This window comes from Lycium barbarum, chromosome 3, assembly GCF_019175385.1.
Source record: "Lycium barbarum isolate Lr01 chromosome 3, ASM1917538v2, whole genome shotgun sequence".
Lineage (NCBI taxonomy): Eukaryota > Viridiplantae > Streptophyta > Magnoliopsida > Solanales > Solanaceae > Lycium > Lycium barbarum.
Genome location: NC_083339.1, coordinates 69,718,720 through 69,745,431, shown reverse-complemented (window position 1 = coordinate 69,745,431; position 26,712 = coordinate 69,718,720). Strand labels below are relative to the sequence as shown.

Below are 26,712 nucleotides of genomic sequence, written 5' to 3'. Positions count from 1 at the left end.
CGTGCACATCAAAATACCCTCGGTTTTGACGCAGAGTTGAATGTACTCACGACCCCTCGGTTTTCGTTCCTATCGGTTGTTACGACCGTAGTCTCCCTCGATGTCATATCGAACGACTTTGAACTTTACCTCGATTCTTACTGGGTATATGTTGCATCGGTTTCTACCGTATAAACATCTCTTTGCTAGTCGATAGATGTTGCTGCAATACTTACCAAACCGAGCATTTATCACTACAAATAAGGAAGATAAAAGAAAGAAAAACAACTTAAGCATAGTGAATGGAGATTATATATTAGATGAAAAGGGCAAGGGAGTAGAGATCAATAAAAGAAGAGCAATTGTTGACACTTTCAACAAAAACCACCAGAACTATTGGAATGGAGAAAAAGATGTATTTTTAAAGATGTTAACTATTAGGTAAACAAAGTTCCATAAGAGATGTACCGAGATGCTAGCCTTTAATATTCTCTATCAAATTTACCTAGTTTTCTGTTTTTCTAGGGTGAAAAACGGGGAAGAAATACACATGAACGACACTTGATCAGCTTGTTCTTCAAGCCGGAAATGTAAACTTTGTAATTTATCATATCAACCAAATCATGATTTCATGAATTTTTGTTGGGAATCAAAAAGATATTACCATAATAACAAATGTCTCCGCAAATATTTTCAAATTCTGAAGACTTATGTCTCTTCATCAAAACTACGCATTTATAGGCCAAAAATAACATCTAAAATCATTTTGGAATTTAAACGACCAAGCTTTAAAAAATGAGAAGTTAACTCAACAAACGTAAAGATTTTACATACATGATACAGCCCCAAGAATAATATTAATTGCACAATTACTAATAATAGACTTTAATTAGCCTCTTCAATTGCCCCACGTAATTAAGCTGTTTGACCTACATCATACATAATACTAACTGCACAATTACCATTGCAATTTAATTAGTCTCTTCAAGTGCCCTCATGTTCGGATCACGTAGTCAAGCTATTAGTTGTATATATCTCTATATTTAAGTGGTTTAAATAATACAATAATGATAGATAATGGCAAAGACTTAACGACATAATTTGTATGATTTTTACAATTTTGTACATAAATGTAGAATTTAAAGGATAATTTTGTTTTAAGAGTAATGTTTAAGTGAAGATCGTTTAACTTTTAATGGGCATTTTGTAATTCAACTTTGACATTTATTTCTTCTCACTTTTAGAATAGTATAATCAAGTTCATTTGGGGGTTTCAAATATCTTATCCATAATTTCAAGTGACATCTTCCAATGGGATAACTTGTATTAAAGAAGATTATCCTTAAGTCTATAAATATATGTGACCAGTACTTATTTTTTGTAAAAGTACGTACAATCATTTTAATGTGTAGAACTATCATGTTAACTACACAAACATTTTAGTTATAATAAATGTAAGGTAAGACTGCGTATAAAAGATTCAATGTTGTTCGACTCTTTTCTAAATCCTGCGCATATCAAAAGCTAAATTAGTGCACCAAGCTGTAATTTGATGAGAACACAATTCATTTCAAGAATATTACACCGTCCATCCATAATAATATTATCAAATGACAGAACCCTTTCGAGATAAAAGATTGAAACACTCCAAAGCAAATAAAAGGCAATTGATTCTTCCCACCAAGACACTAGAAATACTACTACATATGGTTTGTCAAAACCATTTGAACGTTATAGAACTTTGCAAAAATTAAGAAAGTTAAATAATGCATCATATTATATTTCAAATGGATTAGCACTAGAAGCTCTTCTTTATTGATTCATACTCTTCCCCTTTCCCTTCCTTGTTATAGGAAGTGTTGGGATACTCTGTTCATGCAAGAAGAAGTTCTCTGGATCCACCTTAGTTTTCACTTTCACTAGCCTATTGAAATTGTCCTTGTAATACTTGTTTCCCCACGAACTAGCTTCTATAAAGCTAGAACTCCCATTCTTGTTCATCCCTAAATCAAGATCTCTGTAATTCACATAAGCTTGTCTAGGGAACATAGAAGCATAAGGGGTCATATAATTATAAAGTCTTCTGATCCAATCATAGTGCTTTGTGGCTGATTCTTTAGCAGGGTCATTCCAAAGTGTTAAATATTGAATCATGTAACTGACACCTTTTCTATGAGGAAAAGGGGTTTCAGATTCAGAAAATTTAGCCATCATTCCGCCATATGGATTCCATATGACCAATGGTGAGTCTTCTTCCATGAGCCTTTTCCATAGCCCTTCAAGACCATCTTCTGGAATTGGCTCTTTCACAAAATCTGATTTTGCTTTGAAGTAATTCTTGAACAAAGACTTTCCTTGAAGGAGTACTTCTAGTGGGGTATTACTTGGGTAACCAGCGATATACATAATTGACTTAATCCAACTCATTTCTGTACAATCCTTTTGTGTCAATCCCAATTCAGGAAATTTTTCATTCATTATTTGTACAAGTCTGTCAGCTCTACCAAGGAACAATGAGTTATAAGCAGTTTGAATAGTCTTTTCACCCTTTTTATCTTTCTTGTCAACCACACTTATGATGACCCTAATGAAGATATCTTCATCAATCTTGTCAGCAACTTGTTGCCATTTGTAAAGAATTTTCGTCCCATTTTGTTCCAGTGTTTTTGGGACAGTAAAAACTGTTACAATAGATGGGACAGGGACTAACCTTAACTTCCAAGAAAGTATAATACCAAAACTAGCTCCTCCACCTCCTCTAATTGCCCAAAACAAGTCTTCCCCCATACTCTGCCTATCAAGAATCCTGCCTTTTACATCAACAATTCTTGCATCAACCACATTATCAGCTCCTAATCCATATTTTCTCATCATAGTACCATAAGCTCCACCTGTTATGTGACCACCAATTCCCAAACTTGTACAAAGACCAGCTGGAAAACCATGAGTCTTGCTTTTCTCTGAAATCCTATAGTACACTTCACCAAGAGTTGCCCCTGCCTGAGCCCAAGTATAGTTGTCCTCTGTGTTCACAGTGATTTCTCGGAGCTTCGAGAGATCAAGAATGATGAAAGGAGGCTCCATCTCAGAAATGTAAGACAGACCTGTTAAAAAATAAGTAATGACCTTGAGGAGTGAACAACTTTTCTTAAAGAGATATTGGTCGTACAACTTTTTGATTAATACAGGCAAATTTCTAGAGGATACAGACAAAGTTATTGTATACTGTAATTAACTTAAATCAATTCTCAGAAAAAGTATGAGGTTTTAGAGTTTAAAGAAGACAATTGAGAACAACCAATCATATTACATGAAAAATTATGATTCATTGAAATTTTAAAACTTTTTTTTTAAAGAAAATAAAATAAAAAACACCAAGTTTTTTTATACATAAAGCCTTCAAATTCATTTTTGCCTTCCGACCTGGGATAATCCTAATTCATATACTATTAGTATATATAAACTATCTTACAAGACCTTCATAATCATGGCCTCCACTTCGAACTCTAAGCTGAAGGCCTAGCTGTTTTGAGCAAATGACTGCAGCCTGGACATGGGATTCTGCCATTGGTGTGAAAATAAGCTGAGGTTTTGGAACAGAGGGCACTAAACACCTCAGATTTTGTGCTGTGGATTGTAAGATTGTGGTGAAAGAAGCATTTGTTGGGGTGACGAAAGCGGTGGAAAAAGGGACACAATAATCAGAATTTTGGCAAATACATTGGTAGAACTTTTCGTTAGTTGTATCTGAAAGAACATATGAGGAACATGACAATAAGACTATGAAAAATGAGAGCATAATAGAGTTTAAGGATGTCATAGTTGATGTGCTTTGGATTGGTGATGAAAGTTAGAGGGGGGTGATGGTGTTTATATATTGATGAAGTTAAGTTAATGTCTGATGATGACTCTATATGACATAATGCAACTGTCAGATTTCAAGATTTAAGAACGAATGGTAAGACACTAACTGAGGATTTAGGAATGACTGGTAAGCACTAATTAAGGATTTAGGAGTCAGAGGATGTCATTGAATAAGGGACTGATAGTGTAAATGTTAGTGTATATAACTTAAATTAATTATGCAAATTATTTCTCCCTTCATTTTTATTTGTCTTGTATTGACTTGACACAATCCTTAAGGAGGAACCATAAATAGAATGACAATTTTACTATCACCCTAATTATTATTAAGTCATCTAATGGTTGAAATCAACCAAACATAAAAGTTGTGCAGCCACTAACAATTCCTTGAAGTTTCCAACTCAATAATTAATATAAGGGTAAAATAGGTATGAAATGTTATATTATCTCTTGGTTATCCAAACTGAACAAGTAAAAATGAACATCTATTATTAGTGCAGAGAACAAGTAAAAATGGACGGAGGTCGAAACATCTATTATTAGTACAGAGAACAAGTAAAAATGAACGGAGGTCGGAAGAAGATTCTTGGAGACCACAACAACCCTTGCTGAAAGGGGTATGGGGGACAAGCAGGACATATAGCCCATAAAGAGGTGGAATCCATTTGTTCATACGCACACCGACTGGATCATCAAAAATCAAGATAATACTCGAAAATGAATTACGAGTCAACTTCTTTGAGCAATATTCTTTTTTTCAGAGAGTATACTTAGTCAACACTAACTCTTAACATAACAATCATTCATCATTCATCATTGACTGTATATGTGTTTCACTAAACAAGGGAATATGTACGTATGTATGGTCAGCCTGTACGCCAATAGAACTACTCTAGTGTAATATCCAATTCATGAACATAATATCCAATTCATGAACAAGTCCATACAAATTTCAAAATCAAACTTTTCAATTCATTCCTTCATCTCATATACTTTCAAATTAGACCATGATTTTACATGCAATACATAATAAAACATGTATTTAATCAATTCACGACATACTTGAGGGTCGCACTAGTGTATGTGACTTGCATATTGCAATGAGTTTACGTAGCATTATAGCATCAAGCTTCCAAAAGCCTTCCTTACTTCTCAAGATCTTTAGGAATGTTCCACGAAGCTCACGATTCAAATAGAATTTGAAAAGATACTGAATTATTATATATGTACAATAATTGGAATTCTTTATACAACTGACAGAGTACATATGAGACAGGACTGCTACAAGATTCTTTTTTGTTTTTCCACTAGGTATCTGATACCCCGTACCCGTTTTGCCGCATAGAATCTATTGAAGAGAAAGACTTCCTACCAAGATTTTTTTCATTTCCCACAGTCTTAACACAAAGCAAACAAAGCAGTCGTACAAGATAGAGAGTTTCTGACTTAAAGTAAGAGCAACCATTTCTTGCTACTCAAAGGAAGAGCAAACAGGAAGGAAGATTCCACTCCAAGCAAATAAATAAAACAGGTAGAGAGATAGAGGAACAAAGACATGTATATGTTTATCTTCTTTTGTTATGATTGATTTCATTTTAATCTCTTAATTTTCCCTTTAAGTTAACCCTTTCTTCAGCGAACTAAGCAAATAGAAAAACTTCTTTCTTTTAACTCCTCATTTTCTTCCTCTTCCTTAGGACTCCCATACAGAGGCGAATCCAGAATTTCACGAGGATGAGTTCACTATTACTTTAAAATGAGATATAAATTTTTATGGGAACATCGACTTTTCGAGCAAAAGATAATTAATTACATTTTTTTAAGAAGTAAGTTGTTTTATAATTACAATGGCATCAAAGAGATGAAGTGTTACAAAAGAAGAGGAAATATCAACTCATACAAAGATAACAAAAACCTATCATAAGTCTAAAGAACTGACAAATCCAAGGGCCTATCATAAGACTAATTGTCTCTCTTTGAATTTCCAGAGCTATATGCGAACTAACGGATGGACGGCTACTAGAACTTGGTTGTCCAATGTACAACTTAGTCATGTATTTATCCATTTTTATTCCTACAAATTTAAATAACTATTCAACTTAGTCACAAATTTATCTCTTGCAAATTCATAATAAAACAAGGGAATCACATCCCTTTCACATTAAAATATAAGGGTATCGTTCCCTTCCAAATTTGTAATAACATAGAGGAATTACACCCCTTTCTCATTCAAAAATAAGGGAATCAAACCCTTCCAAATTTGTAATAAAATAGAGGAATCACACCCCTTTCGCATTCAAAGATTAGGGAATCACACCCTTCGAATTTTATAATAAAATAGAGGAATCACACCCCTTTGACGTTCAAATCTAAGGGAATCACATCCTTCCGCATTTATAATAAATTAGAAGAATCACACCCCTTTCGCATTCAAAATTATAGAGAAGTGTTCATTACCGTCTATTGAGCTCAAACTTTAGTGCAAATACGATCCAAGAGGTCCAAAACTTTACGGTCGCAGTGCAAATGGTACTTCTCCTTCGAAACAAAATGATGACTCCAACCTAAAAATGAAATTTTTTCAAATTCCTTAAAACCCATAAACTCGAAAATTCAAAAGAACCAAGAAATAAGCTTTCAAAAGTCAAAACTCATAAACCCCAAAATTCAAAAACTCAAAACAACCAATAAAATTCAGAAACCCAAATTCAAAAATCAATAAAAAGACCAAAAGGGTGTTCGAAATTCGAATTCAAGACTTACCGGACACCTTATTGTTCTGAGATATTTTGTTTTGGGATTAGAGAATAATATTATAATAGAGAATAAATATAGGAATGGAGAATAAATTTTGCCTTTTGAAACTTGAGACTTTAATTTTACTTGATGGATTTTGGTGGGTTCATTGTTGGTTTGCAGCTTAGCTATCAACTATGGGTTTCTAAGTTTCTTGATTGTCATGACTCATGAGAGTTTATTGTTTTTTTTTTTTTTTTTTTACTTTTTGGGACGTGGTATAATTAGAAATAAAGGAAACAAAGTATATGATGCAATATGAAGTAAAAACACTTTTTTGCTCCAGTAATAATATAAAAAGGAAGGTAAAAAGGTCGCTTTAGAAAATAATAGCAAAAAGTTTAAAAACTACCCGAGATGGGGATTGAACCCGTGACCATGAGGATACAAAGATAACTTTTGACCAGTGCTCCACTCAGCCTATTATGATCATGTTTTCACTTAGTTAATATTAGATATATTTTCAGAATTATACACATAATATATCGAAATTAGTCGAGTGACCATGTGTTCACGTGACCCAAAATTTACACACAAATTCACCCCTGCTCCCATACGTATGTATTTGTTTCTGTATGGCAGAGAAGGCAAGTATCTGAAGTTATCTAGTTATAAAACACAAAATTAAGAAAATGAACGATAAAGGCATGATCATTTTAAAAATGGGAAAAAAAGAGTTGCTAACTTTCAATCTTTTTAAATTGAAAAAGGCTCAAAATGGAATTTTGTTAATAAAGTGAAGGGCATCGAACTTTTGATTTCCATTAACACAATATATTTTAATTAAATCGTGTTCTAAAATTCATTTAAAGTATGACAGCGAATAATTACATTTTGTAATAACTATGTTTTATATTACATGTATTAAATATATGTTTAAATTTTTTATTCTCTTTCTTTTTAAATTGTGTAAATAATATTTTGAGTTTTGGTTGTTATTATCAAAATTATTAATACAAAAAATTATTCTAATTAAATTTTTATTATGCTCTATTTTTTAGTTTATCAAAATTCTGTATTCTTGAAAATTATTTTCAACTTTTTACTTCATAAATAAGATTTATTTGGTCTATAGGTAAATTCATGATATAGATTAAAAGAAAATAGATAATATTCAAAAAAAAAAAAAAAGAGAAAAGTTAATAATTTGGAGGGTAAAAGATGTATTTAAAATGTTCAATTAATATAAACGGGGAAGAACGTCTATTAGTATCTGTTTACCCCAAATTTGGATAATCAATTAAATTTATGAGTGAGGTATAGGATATGTGGTTAAACTTTTAATCTATTCTTTGATAGAGAGAAAATGGAATAAGATCAACTATGAATAATCTAAATAGTGATTGACGGTCTACGCTAAATGTATATGCTAAGATGTTGAATATTGTTTGATTGAACAAATCTCAAGATGAACACAATAAATCCGGACCAAAATCAGATATTGGAGGGAGAGATTTAAATATATTTTTGCTATTACAAAATGTTCTAGAACTCAAGAAGTCAACGCCTAAAAGTAGGGTCATGACCCCTATTTATAGTTTTGCCTCATGGGCTTCATACAACATAAGACCCTAAAGAATAAAGAAAAACCCTAAAATGGATAAGGTTGGTCGTACGGTCTGACATCCGTACGATTGGCAGTACAATGTGGCAGAACAGTATTTGACGCGTGGCAATTGTGTAACAGATCAACCGAACCAACAGCCACGATCAAACTGTTACACCTTGGAAAAACCCCCGTACATGTACAGTGAATAGGCTAACGGAGGACGCGGCGTATACGATGTTTTGACGAGTAAGAGAGAGTATTGGATGACACTCAACGAGGTTTAAAGGCATACAATGCAAGGAGAGAAAGTTGCTAAGGAAAGCGAATCATACGTTGTGTATCGGATAGGAATTTCGAACAACGAGACCATGAAGGCATAATGATGTCTTAGAGAAGGGTGATGATGTCCCTAAGATTGATATTGAGGTGCTAAACAAGTGCCAAGAAGGTTCCATAAGGATCGGAGATCAAACGAGTCGACGAAAACAAGTTCCGGGGAACTGGACAATATACGGCCAGACATACTGGCCGTATAATATATACGGACCGTATGTCCAGCCCAGAACACCAAGGTTCACTGGACCAAATATACGGTCCCAACATACGGTCAGTAAATATTATACGGACCGATGTTGGTCCGTATAAAGATGGTCGGCCAGATTTGTATTTTTAATATAAGGGACCCTTTCATTTCATTTTTCATTCCATTCATTCTCCACTCTTCAAGAACCATCAAGAAAACTCTCCACTCTTCCACTACAAGATAAATTAAAGGAAAACTAATATCATCAACACTAAATCTATGAATCAAAGTGTATGAAACTCAAGTAAAGCTCATCTTCTTCAAAGAAAACCAAAAGAGGTGAGATAGGGTTTTGTTGCTAGAGGAGAAACTCCACTCAAAACTTGTTCAACCATTATCCAAGGTAAGTTTCATGACCATTTTATGTTGTTTAAGGTATTGGAAGGTTACGATACCCGAATTGTAGAAGAACATAGCAAATGGGTCATTCAAGAGTGAATAGTGTCATGAGTGAGTGGTAGTGGAATGGAATCATGAATGTTAGTGTGTTGTGAGTATGAATACGTTATAAATGATATGTAGACCGTGAGATAAGTGTGATACACGTGAAAATACGATAGCAAACCTACAACAATAAATGTGAAGAAATTGGAGAGAAATGGTTTTTTTTTTAAGTATATAAAAGATGATTGTTGATCGCCATATTGTGATTGTTGTTGTGAGTGTTGGGAGTTGATACGGAATACGGGAAAAGTAGTATAAACAAAGGAAGTGCTGCCCAATTTTCTCTAGAAATAGTAGTGCGTTCTTATAGTTGGTTAACTAACGATCGTGCGAATCCTCTTTTTGAAGGTAGAGGCGTGACATTGAAGGAGAATAAGCAAACGCTAATTGCTTAAACAACAAAGGTATGTAAGGCTAGTCCCTTCTTTCTAAGGCATGAATCCCATGATATGATATTCCTTCCTTCTTCATGATTTTCCCTATGTATCAGAAACTATGAGTCTACGATTATAAGAGCATCACAAGATAAAGAAAGGAGACACGTTACAAGTATGATGATGTTGATAATGAATCTAAGTCTAGAAGTCATAAAGCTCGTGATATGATATTCCTAAGAAGTTAATGATCCATATTACGATCCATTGATATTGTCCATTGACTACACTCACCTTATACGCTAATTCCTTCAAGGTGAGGCATAATGCTTATGAATGCTCCATAATGGACTCGGGGGTTCTCGACCTTATGTCACCCCGACATTGTTATAGATTGCCCATAAGCCTTAATGCATATTCTATGACCAATGTTCCGCAAAATTATGAGTCTATGTTCTTAGAGGATTTCATATGAGATAAAGTAAGAGATATGCTATATAAACGATAGTGGTAATGTTGAGCTTAAGCCTAAAGATTATGAAGACGATCACACGATAATTATACGAAATTCATGCTATGAATACGATGTGACTTTCATAAATTTTCTATGAATTTAAATGTGTGCATTAATGAAAGGTTACGATAAGCTTATAAGATGTATACGATGACAATGATGATGATGAGATATATTGATCCTTGTGTGATGCATGTGACATGGTCGAGCCACTATGTGGCCGAATATGGAAGATATGTATGTGATACTGTCGAGCCACTACGTGGCCGAATACAGATACTGTCGAGCCACTACGTGGCCGAATACGGATACTGTCGAGCCACCATGTGGCCGAATACGGATATTGTCGAGCCCTAAGTGGCCGAATACGGATAACGTTTTATGTGTATGAGTAGATACGGTATTATGATGATGAATTATATGACGTGATGATGTATACGCTAAGATGATTCATGTACGACGATTATGTTTATGTGGTATATGTATGAAATGCATTCATCCTTAAAGGTCGCGCAGGTTTTGCCTTCACCTCATGACTTATGATTCTCTATCATGTTTATTTCATTCATGCCTTACATACTCAGTACAATTTTTGTACTGACGTCCGTTTTCTTTGGACACTGTGTTCATGCCCACAGGTAGACAAGGAGACGGCGCAGACCTATAGGAGCTATCAGCAGATTTTCAGGAGCACTCCATTATTCCGGAGGTGCTAATCGGGTTTATAATTTTGTGTATATATATGTATATGTATTTTGGGCACGACGGGGTCTTGTCCCGTCCACATGTCTAGTACTCTAGTAGAGGCTCGTAGATACGTATGTGTGGGTTATATGGTCCCTATTGTATATACGTAGGTATGTGTACATTATCTTTTGATAGCCAAATGGCTTATGTATATAAAAGTATTTATGTTCTGCAATGAAAATGATTTTCTTATGATTATGAGTTTATGAACAAAAAAAAAAGAGGTTTAATGAGTATGATGAGTAGTAGAACGAGCGGTGCTCGGTGGTCAACCCCGGGTACCCGTCACGGCCCCTAGCTGGGTCGTGACACAAACGGACCAACGACCACGATCAACTCGGCTATGGAGAAACCGGACCAAATGATGTTCTTCCCTTTCTTCGGTTCAAGCACTCCTCCGGTCCAGAAAGAAAGTCTTCGTGCACATGCTTGTCCCTTTCTTCCCTCGGTCTTCGATCTTACCAGTTTAATATATATCCGATTTTTACCGTATACAGATAGTCCCCACACTTCCCGGGCCGTAGATTTATCGGAGTAACGAGAAGTGGATGAATAAAAAATCGGTGGTCCCGCATGCTCATTCTTATCTTTTCATTTTGGCGGGAACAGTTGCGTCACGTCCCGTCTGCCATCAGCCACGTGCCCCATCCCGGATGGTCAGCTCTGACGACCGCCGTAACACACGTCGTTTCAAGTCAGTTCTCATTAATTATGGGACACGTGGCACTCCCCGGTTGGCATGGAACTGTAACCGCCTCGATCCCATGTCTATATAACGTCTTCCAACACTTCATTTTTTCATTTTACGATACCTTTAATCTCATCTTCAATCCTTCACTTCTTATATCTTCAATTCTCCACTTCATTTCTTACAGCTTTAGTTCTTCATTTCTTCACTTCTTGTTGATTCATTGCTTATACGACGTGAAAGAAAACAATTCCGCCAACTTCTTCACTAGCTGTTCTCGTTTTTTAGCGTGTTGCTGCTGTTGCTTCTCACTTTTTACCATTTTGAACTCTGTCTTGATTGTTCCCTTACTCCATTTTTAACTTCTTTTTTGAACTCACCTAATCTTTTTTTCCATATTTTCAAATGTCTGCCAACACCGAAACCACCTCCCATGATGTTCTCTCAGTTTCTTCTCAAGGAACCGAACCAACGTCTCAGCCCAAGGGGAAGGTGTTACACCTCAGAAAATTTCCCGTTGGTACGCAAGTAAATGAACTAATGATGTGTGCGTGGAGTGCGAGTGTATAATGTTTCATGGGAAATGTATGTAAAGGGATGTGGATGATTAGAGTGAAAAGTCGAGAAATGAGAAAAATTGAAAGTTGGCAAAACTGCCCAGTGGTCGTATAGTGCAAAATACGGACCGTAAAGTGCAATACGGTCCGTAAACTTGAAGTCGTAAACTGGCATGCCCAACTTCAACTTTCTGCCAGCCGAGGAAATGGCTAAACACGACCTGGTGGACGGACCGTAAAGTGATTTACGGCCCGTAAACCATGGTCGTAAATCACCATGCATGCAGGCCAAAGTTTCTGGTCTTGCTTAAGCTTAAAGTCGACCACGAGGGACGGTCCGTAAACTGAAATACGGACTGTAAACCTCCATGGACGACCACTGTTCACCCAGCACAGATTTTCCAATTCATTAAATATGAGGATCAAGACTTATTTTATTTCATTACAACATTACACCACTTCTCTCTAAATCTTCTCTCTACATTTATTATATGAGTTTTCAAGGATTATAAGTCATCAATAACATTAAGACAAGTGAATCAAGGATAAGGGAATCATCAAGGATCGTCCAAGTCAAAAAAATCCAAATGGAGAAAAACTAGGGTTTTGCTCAAAGAGGAGTATTATCAACCAAAGCTTGTTCCTACAACTTCTAAGGTAAGATTCATGATTTTTACAAGATGTTTAAGGTATGAATTAAAATGCATGGATTGTAGAAAATGTGGTCAACTAGGTCATGAATGATGAATAGTGACATTTTGAGAAATAGTTTGAATTGAGTTATGAATGTTGTTGTGTTGTGATATGAATGTGTTATAAATGGTATTAAGATCATGAACTAAACACTTTAGACGAATGGACGAAGATGGGTGTTATGACCATGAATGTGGGTGAATTAGAGGCAAATTGAGGAAATCTAGACAATGTGGATAATGTGAATGACTAATGACCATTGTTATGATATTAATGAAGGTATAAACGCTAGCATTGGAAGGGAACGTGCAAGTGTAGAATAGTTCGACGGAAAGGTATGTAAGGCTAACCCTTCTTTCATAAGGCATGGTTCTTGGCCAAATTCCTAATTCCTCTATATGAGTATGTTGTCTTCACATGGTTGACATTCCGAGCTCATAAGCTCACGATCCTTGATATGTACTACGATTATACTATGTTCCTCGTATGACGAGTAAGTCCATAATGTAGATGTAACGACAATGATGAGGATAGTAATGATGATGAGAGTAAAATGAGATTAGAGATGCTTACGAGCTATGATATATGTATATGTATGCCTATGAAGGGCTATGATAAGACCCCGAGCTTATGATGCCGGGTAAGACTATATGTATATGACTATGTATAAAGTATGTATACGATTACGAAACGCGCGCACACCTCTGCAGATGGTACGGATAACCCTGATGCCTTGGTAGGGCCAGGTATGTATGACCTTGAGCCTTGGTTGGCCAAGCATGTATAAGACACCGATCCTATGAGGTCGGGTATGCTATGTAAATGCTATGTATATGAAATGACTATGTATATAATATTAATATGAATGTGATAAGACTATGTATAAGAATATGAATAAGGACATGTATACGAATATGAGCACACGTATGGTACGAGTATTATTATGGGATACGAACGACGATGTATGCAAGTAAGCGACATGATGATGATGATATTACTGTCTCCCCTCCTATGCTATTTTCATATGATATCTATTATGCTTCTATATTGATGTTGATTATTCTTTACATACTCAGTACATTCTTCGTACTGACGTCCTTTTGTTTGTGGACGCTGCGTCATGCCCACAGGTGCACAGGGAGACAGACCTGATCCATAGCTGCTTATTCAGAGATTGCATAGCAGAGCTCCATTTCTTTCGGAGCCGTAGCTTTTGGGTACTTATTCTTTTGTGTATATAATTATGGGCATAGCGGGGTCCTGTCCCGCTCATACGATATGTCATACTCTTAGAGGCTCGTAGTCATGTGTATGTGGGTAGAGATGTTCGGCCATGTCGGCCCATGTTTTGTATATCTTTTGTTAGCCACGTCGGCCTTGTACTTATGATGTGGCACAAATGCCTATGATGTGTTAAATGATGATGGTCGTCTAATGGGATCAATATGATTAACGATAAGAAAAGCACGAATTGACTTATGGTTCACCTAGATGTTGTGTTATGTACGATAAGGGGGTGCTCGGGTGGGGTAGCACCGGGTGCTCGTCGCGACCCCTAGCCGGGTCGTGACAGAAGGTCACCTTCGAACCTACTGCTTTGGATATTGTTGCTTCCAAACCTAATTTCAACAAAGATTTCGAGGTTGAAAAACCTTCTCCGGTATCCGATAGAGGGTTTGATGTGAGACGATATCCCTCATCCATTACCGAGGATAAACTCGACTTAGTCCGGGCTGATTGTCGATGGAACAACCGTTCAGTCCATGTTTTTGTCCCCGGGCCAGACGAGTCAGTATCCGACCATCGGGAAGGCTTCTTATACGTTTATACTTACCCTTTCACCCTCAAGCTCGACCCCTCGGTCGATCCGATCATCTTAGACATGTGCCGGACTTACAACGTAACTTTGGCACAGATTGGTCCGATTGTTTTGAGGACCGTGGCCTGCCTCCGGCTTTTGGCCAATAATACAGAAAAGGAATTCACGCTAGCCCACTTAATACGGTTATACTCCCCGAGGTTGTTCCGGGGTGGTGTAATAAAACTCGCAAAGCGTAGCCGGAATCCAATTTTTTCAAAAATGGATGAAGATAGAGGCCGGGGCGGGTTGGAGCGATATGTCCGGATACGGACCTCGGACATTATTCCGGACAACTACATGACTTTTCCGGAAAGGTGGAATAATAATCGTAAGTCTGAACTCTTTTAATAATTACTTTTGTATGTTTTGTCAAACTCCAGTTCTTCCACCTTCTCACTACTTTTCTTATTCGTATTAGCCGTGGGTTGGATTCCTCCGGCCGTCCGAAATCTCAACGAATGGGTTACTGCTTTCCTCAGCCAATATGCCCACGACGATCGGACATGGGGACTCCTTTATCGTGGCCGATGGATTGCTCAAAACCACGGTAATACTTTGCTTCTATTGGCGTTCATGACACTTTTCCACCTCCCCTTTGTGTAACATCTTCGGCTTTCAGGTTTGCCCAAGGGTTCGGTGGATCCGAGACCGGATTCAATAGCTGAACCCGCTACGTTAAAGCCCGAGTTCGACTCAGCGGGTGCATCCCGTATCCTTGCTACTGCCAACAAAAGAAAAAAAACCCTCAGACAAAGGGCAAAGACCGAAGAAAAGGGCGAGGAGCGACGCTGGTACTTTAAGGGATGAAGCAGAGCCCGAGCTCCTCGTTTGGAGGAACAGTGTGGTCCCATCTGTGGCTCCTATTCCGGAGGAGGGTATCATCGTTTCACCATTTCCTTCAGCTGGGGAAGGACCTTCAACTCCGGCATTACACACAGGTGGGGAAGAAATTCATTACCCGACTCCTCTAAGGTCGATTGAATTAGTTGATATTTCAGGTGATGCTTCTTCCAAAGAAACCCCCTGCAACGGACAAGAAGACCCGAGAAGGCAACTGCTGCCGAAGCTGGTCAAAGAACTGAGCCGGCCCCCGAGAGCGAAGTTCCAACGGATGTTGGTCCGCTGCCCGACTGTGAGATTGCCGCAACTTCGGAGATTCCTGCCTTTGCCGAAGCTACTGAGGTCCCTCCGAGTTCTCCAACTCCGGCTCCAAGATCGGATGAGTTTGATGACATGTTCTCGGACACTCCCCCTGCTACCGGCGAAGCTGCTGGTTTCGGACATCTCCTGATCCCTCGAGCCACGACGGCGGCTAGTCGGACCACCGAGTCAGGTGCTAGGGATAGCTTGGTGCGCACCTTTCCGGCCCAAGTGTGGAACTGAGGAGGACAAGGTCGGCTGTGATCACCGTTCCCGATGATTGCAGCTTTCTTTCTCCCCCGGTGGGTGTGGCGAGCTACCTGAGGCCCCTTGTCTCGGACTCGGATAAACGAAAGATGAACGGAGTCCTTTGGCAGTGTCTCATTAACGAGGGTATGCATGCGGGAAATCGAGTAAGTTTATCAGCCATCCTTGCATAATTTCTTTGAGAATTTTAATCTCGTTTATTCAAGTTTTTAACTTGCTTCATTTGCAGAGTGTGGTGCTTATTAACGAAGCCTTCGTCCGTGCCCAGCAAGAGGTGGACGATCTCAAGGGCCAACTGGATGCTCAAAGTCGAGAAACGGAGAAATTTCTGCACCTTCTACGAGTGAAGAAGGATGAGTTGAACCAAGCAGTTACTCTTTCCAACCTCCAACCCTAGCTCGATGCAACAAAGGTCGAAAATCGTAAATTAAAGAGTGAGCTGGCAGAGATGGTCGAATATAACCGGCGTCTCGAAGTGGACAAGATCGGCCTTAGCCGAGACAACACTCATTTTTCCTCAAGGCTTGGTGAGCTCGAAACCACCATCTCTCAACTCCGGGAGGAGGTGGACTCTGTCAAGTCCGATGCTACGAGCATGGCCAAGAGGCATCGGCTACTCGAATCTGAGAGTGCCCGGTACAAAGAACGTATGAGGGTGTTTGAAGAGAAGGCGAAGAAGAGGGCCCAGATATGTGATGATCTAAAAACCGAGCTCGAGGAGACCGTTAATGCTAATGACACTCTCAAGGCCGAGCTTGAGTCGGCCACTCAAATGCAAAAGGTCCTCGAAGAAGATCGGGATGTTCTGGTGGCAAAGCAAGCCCAGGTCGAGGCCGATTTGGAAGAAGCTCTAAAGAGCGTGGAGGCTGCCGAGGCTCATACTACTATTGCTACTGAGTATGAAAAGTGGATGCCTCGGAGGATCACCCTTGAGCAAGCATATCATGGCTTTGCAGATCTTCCGGCCCTGATACTTGAAGCTAAAAGGGTCGAGGAAGAGGCTAAGGGAGCCCTCGGGGCAGAATCCGACGACTCCGAGCGGACAGTGTCCGAACACTCCGGATCCAGCCATAGTGGATTGACCAGGGCCTGTACTTTGTTTTTTTTTTGCCTTTTTAGGGTTTTCGATGTAAAAAACCTTTGTATGAATGGAACATGTATTTTTCTTGATTTTCTTTATTCTATTTGAATGTTTGTTATGACTTTTGCTCGAATTGTCGATCCATTTTAAGGAGTCATTATTTCGGACTGTGCCTGAATATCGGATTTTCTCTTCATCCGGTACATTTTGTCCGGGAATTTGATGGAGTTTATTGCCCTTGGGACTTATCTAATGCTTTGTGAATTCAGACGTCTCCGAATCATGATAGGCATTTTTAGGGCCTGTATTTTTTGGCTATTTTTTAGGGCCGGTATTTTTCGCCTATTTTTTATGGCCGGTATTTTTCGGACACCTGAATCTCAGCCTTAGCTAAATTTTGATGTAACAGTCCCCATTTGAGGCATTAACGATTTTGGCTCGGTTCACTATGACCTTGTTTCCTTTGTAGAATTTCGACTATAGTGCCCGGAATAGGGTATATGAATGAAGCAATGCCGAAATACGGCGATAATCATCGGGGTAGGGTGTTTTAACAAGAAGACATCCGAGATATCGTTATCCGAACTTTCGATAATTTTTGTATTGCAAGTATTTATATACATGAGAACCTTGTTTCCTTCTGCTTTTGCCGTAACAAATACTAAATGGACACGATTTATTCTGATCGTTTGGTCCTTACATCGAAACCTAATGAAGAAGGTCCGGTTCTTGGTTTTGTCATAGCAAATACTGAGTGGACACGATTCATTCTGATCGTTTGGTCCTTACATCAAAACCTAATATAAAAGGTCCGATTTTGTTTTGTAAACTCCGAAGTGGGTATAATAGCCCCCTAGCGTTTATCCGAGCTGCAAGATCGGGTAAGCGCTATTAAGTCCCCATTCGTAGGGTGTGACCCCGGGTTTCTGGGTGTTTGTCCTTGTCTTCGTCGAGTAACACGTTGTACTTGTTGCCTTATTAAAAACCTTGTCGGAAAACCCATTTTGGGACAAAACCGTATAAAGGAAAAGAGTGCAACACGTGTTTTCAGACCTAGATTCTAACTTTATCCGGTACTTGACTTCCTGCAAAAAAGAAAGGTTAATAGAAAAACATGGTGAGTCCATACCTTAGCAAATAGTATCTTTTCAAATGAGCCACATTCTAGTTATTGCGCAACCGTTGCCTGTCCATGGATTCCAACTGGTATGATCCTTTGCCCGTTACCTCGGTTATCTTGTACGGTCCTTCCCAGTTCGGACCCAGTTTTCCTTCGTTGGGATTCTTGGTGTTCAAGGTAACTTTTCGAAGCACCAAGTTCCCAACTTGGAAATGCCGAAAATTGGCTCTCCGATTGTAGTACCTTTCCATTCTCTGTTTCTGGGCTGCAATACGGACCAACGCGTTTTCGCAAAGTTCATCCGTGAGGTCGAGTTTTATGGCCATGGCCTCCTTGTTTGAATCCTAGGTGGTATAGCTGAACCAGAGACTCGGTTCACCAACTTCTACGGGAATGAGGGCTTCGGCCCCATAGACCAACGAGAAAGGAGTTTCTCCCGTGCTTGATTTCGATGTGGTTTTGTAAGCCCACAATACCTCCGGTAATACTTCCCTCCAGTGATGCTTTGATTCTTCAAGTCTTTTCCTCAGGTTTTGGATTATTGTTTTGTTCGTGGATTCCGCCTATCTGTTCGCACACGGGTGATATGGAGTTGATACAATTTTCTTGATCTTCAACCCTTTGAGGAAATCGTTGACTTTGCTGCCCACGAACTGAGGACCATTATCATAAGTTATCTCGGCAGGGATGCCGAAACGACAGATAATGTGGTCCCATATGAAGTCAATGACCTCCTTTTCTCTAATTTTTTCGAAGGCCTGTGCTTCAACCCATTTGGAGAAATAGTCAGTCATAAACAAAATAAATCGGGCTTTACCTGGTGCCCATGGTAATGGACCAACAATGTCCATTCCCCATTTCATGAAAGGCCAAGGTGACACCGCCGAATGCAGCAACTCCCCGGGCTGATGAATCATCGGAGCATGTCTCTGACACCCGTCACATTTCCGGATGAAATTCTTTGAATCTTCCCCCATCCGGTTCCAGTAATAACCAGCTCTGATAATCTTTCAGACCAGAGCTTCAGTATCGGAGTGGTTGCTGCAGGTCCCTTCGTGCACCTCTCTCATCACATACTCCGTTTCTCCGGGACCCAAACACTTGGCCAGGGGTCCGAAGAAAGATCGTCGATACAGTTGGCCGTCTACTAAGCAGAAACGCGTAGCTTTTGTCCTTAGTGACCGTGATTCTTTTGGATCACTCGGGAGCTTTCCATCTCGCAAGTAATCGATATACTTGTTGCGCCAATCCCAAGTTAAACCCATTGTGTTTATTTCGGCATGTCCGTTCTCTATCTCTGTATTCATCAAGTGCACTGTAGTCCCGGGGTTGATTTCTTCCCCTTCGACTGAAGATTCCAAATTGGCCAATGCATCGGCTTCGCTGTTCTGCTCCCTCGGTATATGCTGCATGGTCCATTCTTTAAACCGGTGTAGTATCACTTGGATATTTTCCAGATACCTTTGCATCCGTTCGTCCTTGACCTCGAAGACGTCGTTAACCTGGTTTACGACCAAGAGATAATCGCACTTCGCCTCGATTATTTAGGCCCCCATACTCCGGGCTAATTCCAAACCTGCAATCATAGCCTCATACTCGGCTTCATTGTTAGTCAATTTAACAGTTCTAATGGATTGCCGAATGGCATCCCCGCCGGGGTTCTAAGGACGATTCCTAGCCCGAAACCTTTGAGGTTCGAGGCTCCATCCGTGTGTAGCGACCAAATACTCGAAGATTTCCCCGAGGTTAGCAAAAGTTCTTTCTCAACCTCGGGGACCATAGCCGGGGTGAAGTCTGCCACAAAGTCAGCCAGGATCTGCGACTTGATGGCCGTCCGAGGTTTGTATTTGATATCATATCCACTAATTTCTACGGCCCATTTAGTTAGTCTACCCATAATTCCGGTTTGTGCATGACGTTTTTTAGGGGGTAAGTAGTCACTACACATATCGGATGGCATTGAAAGTAGGGCTTGAGATTTCTATAAGCACTTACCAATGCCAATGCCAATTTTTCCTAGTGGGAATAACGGGTCTCCGCATCCCCCAAAGTTATACTTACATAATATATAGGAAATTGCATACCTGATTCCTCCCGGACCAAAACGCCACTTACCGCTACCTCAAAGACAGCAAGGTAGAGAAAATTCACCACCTCAATGTCCTCGATGGCTTTGATCTTGTTCGGGTTGATTTCAATCCCCCGGTTCGACACCATGAATCCCAAAAATTTACCAGACCGGACACCGAAGGCACATTTTTCCGGGTTGAGCTTCATGTTATACTTGCGGAGTACATCGAAGGTTCCCTGCAAATGCTTTAAATGGTCCTCTGTTTCCAAGGGCTTGACCACCATGTCGTCAATATAAACTTCTATTGTTTTCCCTATTTGTTCTTCGAACATCCCATTAACTAGGCGTTGGTAAGTTGCACCGGCATTTTTAATCCGAAAGGCATGACATTGTAACAGTAAGTCCCATATCGGGTAATAAAGAATGTTTTCTTCTTATCCTCCGGGTGCATCCGGATTTGGTTATACCTGGAGTAAGCTCGAGAAAACTTAACATCTCATGCCCGTCCGTCGCATCGATCATTCTATCGATGTGAGGCAACGGAAATGAATCCTTCGAGCATGCTTTGTTTAGATCCTTATAATCAACACACATTCGAAATTTATTACCTTTCTTCGGCACCACCACTACGTTAGCTAACCAGTCCGGGTACTTTACCTCCCGAATAGAGCCTATTTTTAAAAGCTTCGTTACTTCATCTTTTACGAAGGCGTGTTTTGCCTCTGCCTTGGGCCTTCTCTTCTGCTTCACCGGGGGAAACCTCCCGTCTAAGCTGCGCTTGTGAGTTGTTACTTCCGGTGGTATACCTGTCATATCTATATGGGACCATGCGAACAAGCAGCATTAGCTCGAAGAAATTCAATTAACTTGTTCCTAAGCTCCGAGGTTAACCCCGTGCTCAGGTATACCTTTCTGTCTGGTAGATATTCGAACAAGATGATTTGCTCCAGCTCCTCTACTGTTGACTTGGTTGCATCCGAGTCATCTGGCATGACGAATGATCTGGGTACACCGAAACTATCCTCTTCATACGCCGGATCTAACCCCGAGTGCTTTGATTGCTATTTGGTGTCCTTTCCCCCGGTTGAATCTTCTTCCTTTTGATCCGATTTTTTGGGCTGAGGTGTCGCTTCCTCGACCGCGAACATCTCACTTACAGCGGGTTATTCACCTCGGATGGTTTTTATCCCCTCCGGAGTCGGGAATTTTAGCAGCTGATGCAATGTCGACGGCACGGCCCTCATGCTATGTATCCAGGGTCTAGCCAGTAATGCATTATACTTCATATCTCCTTCGATTACATAGAACACCATTTGCTGGATAGTGTCGTCGATGTTTACCGGCAATGAGATCTCCACCTTTGTGGTTTCGCTCGCCATGTTGAACCCGCTGAGTACCCGGGCTACCAGTACAATCTGATCGAGTATCCTTAGCTGTTCGACCACTCTCCACCGAATGATGTTGGCCGAGCTACTGGGTCAATCAAAATACGCTTAATTTGAGTTTTAAAAATAAGAATAGAGATTACCAATGCATCATTGTTCGGTTGAATGATGCCTTCTGCGTCCTCGTTGCTGAAAGAGATGGAACCCTCAGGTGTATAATCCCGGCTGCGCTTTTCACGCACAGCAGAAACCTGGGTTCGTTTCATCATCGGCCTTCATGGGGTATCGGTGTCCCCGATTATCATGTTGATTATATGCTGGGGTTCTACTTGCTCGGCCCTTTTATGAGTCTCCCTTTCCTTGTAGTGACCTTTGACTCGTTCACTCAGCAATTCTCAGAGATGGCCATTCTTCAGTAACCGGGCTACCTCCTCTCTTAGCTCGCAATAATCCTCAGTTCTGTGTCCATGGGTTCCGTGATATTCACACATCATGTTCGGGTCTCGTTGGCCCAGATCCAACCTTAGAGATCTCGGCCATCTAACATCCGGGATACAGCCAATAGCCGAGACGAGGTCCGAGCTGTTGACGTTGAAGTTGTACTCCGATATCCTCGGCAAGTCTTTGTTGCCGGCAGAGCTTCCGGCATCGCTCCTGAATAAGAGACCTCGACTGTTCGATGGGCAGTCGACCCGTTTATCACCCCGACCGGAGAAATGGCTCGGGCCAACCCTGGATTTCTCCGACTTGAAGCTTGGTTTTTCCGAATGAGAATATGGCCAATACCTTTCCCTCGATGATCTGGCCTCCGGTTCGCAATATTTCCTTGGTCTCTCAAAACTTTTGTTCATATTTACTGGCCCAGGGGAAAGATCGAGTTGGTCATCCTCCACCCGAATCTTTGACTCGTATCGGTTATGGACATCTGCCCATGTCACAGCCTCATATTCCAGCAAGCTTTCCTTTAATTTGAACGAAGCCGTCGAGCTCCGAACATTGAGCCCCTTTGTGAAAGCTTGGGCAGCCCATTCCTCCGGAATCGGGGGGAGTTCCATTCGTTCCCTTTGGAATCGGTTGACAAATTCACGCAGTAACTCATCGTCTCTTTGGGCTATACGAAAAATATCCGCCTTCCGGGCCTGCACCTTTTTGGCTCCGGCGTGTGCTTTTACGAACGCATCGGCGAGCATTTCGAAAGAAGTGATTGAATGCTCGGGCAGATGGTCATACCAAGTCAATGCTCCTTTTGACAGAGTTTCCCCGAACATTTTCAGCAACACGGATTCGATTTCCTATTCTTCCATATCATTGCCTTTTACAGCGCAGGTGTATGACGTCACATGTTCGTGAGGGTCCGTTGTGCCATCATATTTCTAGATATCCGGCATTTTGAACCTCTTCGGGATCAATTTCGGAGCCGCACTCGGAGGAAAAGGCCTTTGGATGTACCTCTTCGAATCCGACCCTTTCAAAATAGGCGGAGTCCCCGGGATTTGATCCACCCGAGAGTTGTATGTTTCCACCCTCTTTTCGGTCGAGTCTACCCACTTCGCCAATGTTTCGAGCATTCTCAGAACCTCGGTGGATGAACCAGCTCCGGACCTATTGCTTTCAACCATCCGTGCCTTATCTCTTCTGGGTTCAGCAACGCCCTTCGCCTTCTCCGGGGTCATTTTATCTCTTCTGTTTTTCAAATGGGCTATTGCGATTCCTTGTTCAGCAATCACTGCTCTCTATTCCTGCAACATATCAAAAATTAAATGTAAGTCAATATTATCATTCGCAGTATCCGGCTCTTTCCGGCCCTGTGTCCGGGACAAAGTAATTGAATTGTGAGTATTTAAAGGATCAGTGGCCGGCTGGCGGCATTCTCCTGGTCCACGGTGTTTTGCCGGTTGAGGCCCTCCCTCGAATTAACGAGGTTCGGGTCAGCGGGGTTTGGTAATCCTCGTGGCCCGCTGTCTTCATTTTCAGCCACAATCTCATTGTTGTTGACGTGACCAGATAGTCCACTGTTAGCCATTTGGTCCGTTTTTACAGAGATGAACAAAAGATATTTTTGATTCTGACGGGTAAGATAGAGATCTAGATCAAAGACCACTATTATCCTAACCCCATGGTGGGCGCCAAACCGTTTACCCCAAATTTGGATAATCAATTAAATTTGTGAGTGAGGTATAGGATATGTGGTTAAACTTTAATCTATTCTTTGATTGAGAGAAAATGGAATAAGATCAACTATGAATAATCTAAATAGTGATTGACGGTCTACGATAAATGTATATGCTAATATGCTGAATATTGTTTGATTGAACAAATCTCAAGATGAACACAATAAATCCAGACCATGATCAGATATTGAGAGGGAGAGATTTAAATATATTTTTGCTATTACAAAATGTTCTAGAACTCAAGAAGCCAACGCCTAAAAGTAGGGTAATGACCCCTATTTATAGTTTTGCCTCATGGGCTTCATACAACATAAGGCCCTAAAGAATAAAGAAAAACCCTAAAATGGATAAGGTTGGTCGTACGGTCTGACACCCGTACGATTGGCAGTACAATGTGGCAGAACAGTATTTGACGCGTGGCAATTGTGTAACGGATCAACCGGACCAACGGCCACGATCAAACGGACCAACGGCCACGATCAACTCGGCTATGGAGAAACCGGACCAAATGATGTTCTTCCCTTTCTTCGGTTCAAGCACTCCTCCGGTCCAGAAAGAAAGTCTTCGTGCACATTCTTGTCCCTTTCTTCCCACGGTCTCCGATCTTACCGGTTTAACATATATCCGATTTTTACCGTATACAGTATGCAAAGTTGGAGAATACTTATTGAGATAAAGAGGGATGAATATGTTTGTTCAAAGTTGAAAAAGATGTTTAATTTTTAAACAAAAAATTGGAGAAGATAAATGACGTTTTCCCTATAGCTAAAACAATACTGTATTTAGAATGAATCATTAAACCAATCTCCCCAATTCAAGAGCCCTTTAAAGCTTTTACTTCGGAATAATTTCTCGGACGCTACCTCTAGGTTGAGAAATTGAATTAATCACTCACTTTATTAGCTATGTGAACACATTTTACTTTGTACTTTTAAGCCTCATATGTTTGCACTTAATTTGGTCATTAATAGTATATTTGGCCAAATTTCTAAAATCAACTTATTTTAAAAGTATTTTTTAGATAAGACATAATTACCCCCTAAACTATACCCAAAGTTTCAGAGACACACTTTACCTTTACGAGGGTTCTATTACCCCCTAAACTATTTTAAAGTGTAATATATACACCTTTCCATGCTGAGGTGGCATGGAGAGCGTGCTCACTCTCGTGGAGGCATGTGAGAGACAAAAAATGAGCTACGTTTCTGAATAATATGAACATATGTCCTTTTTAAATTGGAAAATTTTACAATTAATTAGTACACATAACTAATTAACATTGCAAAAGGCTGATTTTGAAGGACAAAAAAAAAAAAAAGCAATGTTCTTTATCTTCTTCATTTTTGGGTCTAAAAATTCAACAAAAACTCAATCAAATCGCACCAATCAAGCTCAAATTTCAACTACAACTTCACAACAACAACATCACCAAATTCCAGTATTCTTTGGCCAAAAACCAAGAATGTTGGGAAACCCATTTTCTTGTTCTTCAAGCTTTTTCAAGGTCCAACAATGGTGGATTCGAAATTCTTTCTCCCTTTTCAAATCTCAGTAGCAACGAACGATCTAGAATAAGTTTAGAACTTAAATCTTAACTATAAAACCTCAACAACCTTCGAATTTACTCAACACCTCCAATTCTTTTTCAAGTTCATACAAGAACAGTAATAATAACAAGTGTTATTTTCATTTTTCTAAATATAAAGTGATATTTCCATTATATTTTGGAATTAACAAGCAAAAAAAAAGGAAGAAAATGAAACCAAATTTAAGAAAAATAAAAAAATTGCGAAATTACATGTCGCAGCACGTGTATTTCACTGCTGTTACATCCCGTACTTTTGTACGTTGGATTTGTCGTAAGTTAATCGACATAAGTTCAAGGACAAGATTATTTTTGAGGTTATAAGTATTTATTCTATGTTTAATAAATCATAAGTAAGCGTCATGAAGGTTAGAGGTTGAACGAATCGAAGAGTATTAGTTTCATCAATGTAGTACCCTGGGCTTTCGGGCTATGGTTTGAACCGCTCGATGCATGTAAGTAGACCCAAGGACAGGAGAATTGTGGCCGTAGTCATGTACACAAATAAAGACCTCGTTGTAAAAAAGGATGAAGTCCCGAAATGATTTATGTCACGACCCGACTAGGGGGCCACGACGAGCACCTGGTGCTACCCCACCCGGGCACCCCTTAACACACATTCACATAATATCTAGGCGATTCATAAATCAAGTCATGCATTCTAGTCATCAATCATATTAGTCCCGTTGGGCGACAATCATCTTGGATAATATCATAGGCATCTATGCCACATCAAATGTACAAGGCCGGCGAGGCCAACGAAATGATATACAAAACATAGGCCGACAAGGCCAAACATATCTACCCATATACACATGTCTACGAGCCTCTAAAAAGAGTATACATATCACATGAGCGGGACAGGACCCCGCTATGCCCACAATTATATACACAAAAGAATAAGTACCCAAAATCTATGGCTCCGAATGAAATGGAGCTCTGCTATGAAATCTCTGAGAAAGCAGCTACGGATCAAGTCTGTCTCCCTGTGCACCTGCGGGCATGACGCAGCGTCCACAAACAAAAGGACGTCAGTACGAAGATTGTACTGAGTATGTAAAGCATGATCAACATCGATATAGAAGCATAATGAATAACATGTGAATTTGCATAGGGGAGGAGTCAATATTATCATCATCATGGCACTTACTTACTTTCCATAGAGACATTCCATTTCTACTGCGTATCCGCATACATATACCCATTTTCGTACTTAGTTACCCTCATGATCATGTACATCTCA

At 39.9% G+C, this 26,712-nt stretch overlaps 1 protein-coding gene across 1 annotated transcript; it reads right to left on the bottom strand.

Annotated features, from left to right (window-relative positions):
* Positions 1-1,547: 1,547 nt before the first annotated feature.
* On the bottom strand, positions 1,548-3,896 carry LOC132631554 (monolignol oxidoreductase AtBBE-like 13). The gene is made up of 2 exons (XM_060347128.1): positions 3,457-3,896; positions 1,548-3,083 (listed from the first exon to the last, which is right to left on the bottom strand). Exons 1-2 carry the CDS (start codon positions 3,797-3,799, stop codon positions 1,792-1,794), a joined length of 1,635 nt encoding a protein of 544 aa, XP_060203111.1. The 5' UTR covers positions 3,800-3,896; the 3' UTR covers positions 1,548-1,791.
* Between the last annotated feature and the right edge of the window lie 22,816 nt (positions 3,897-26,712).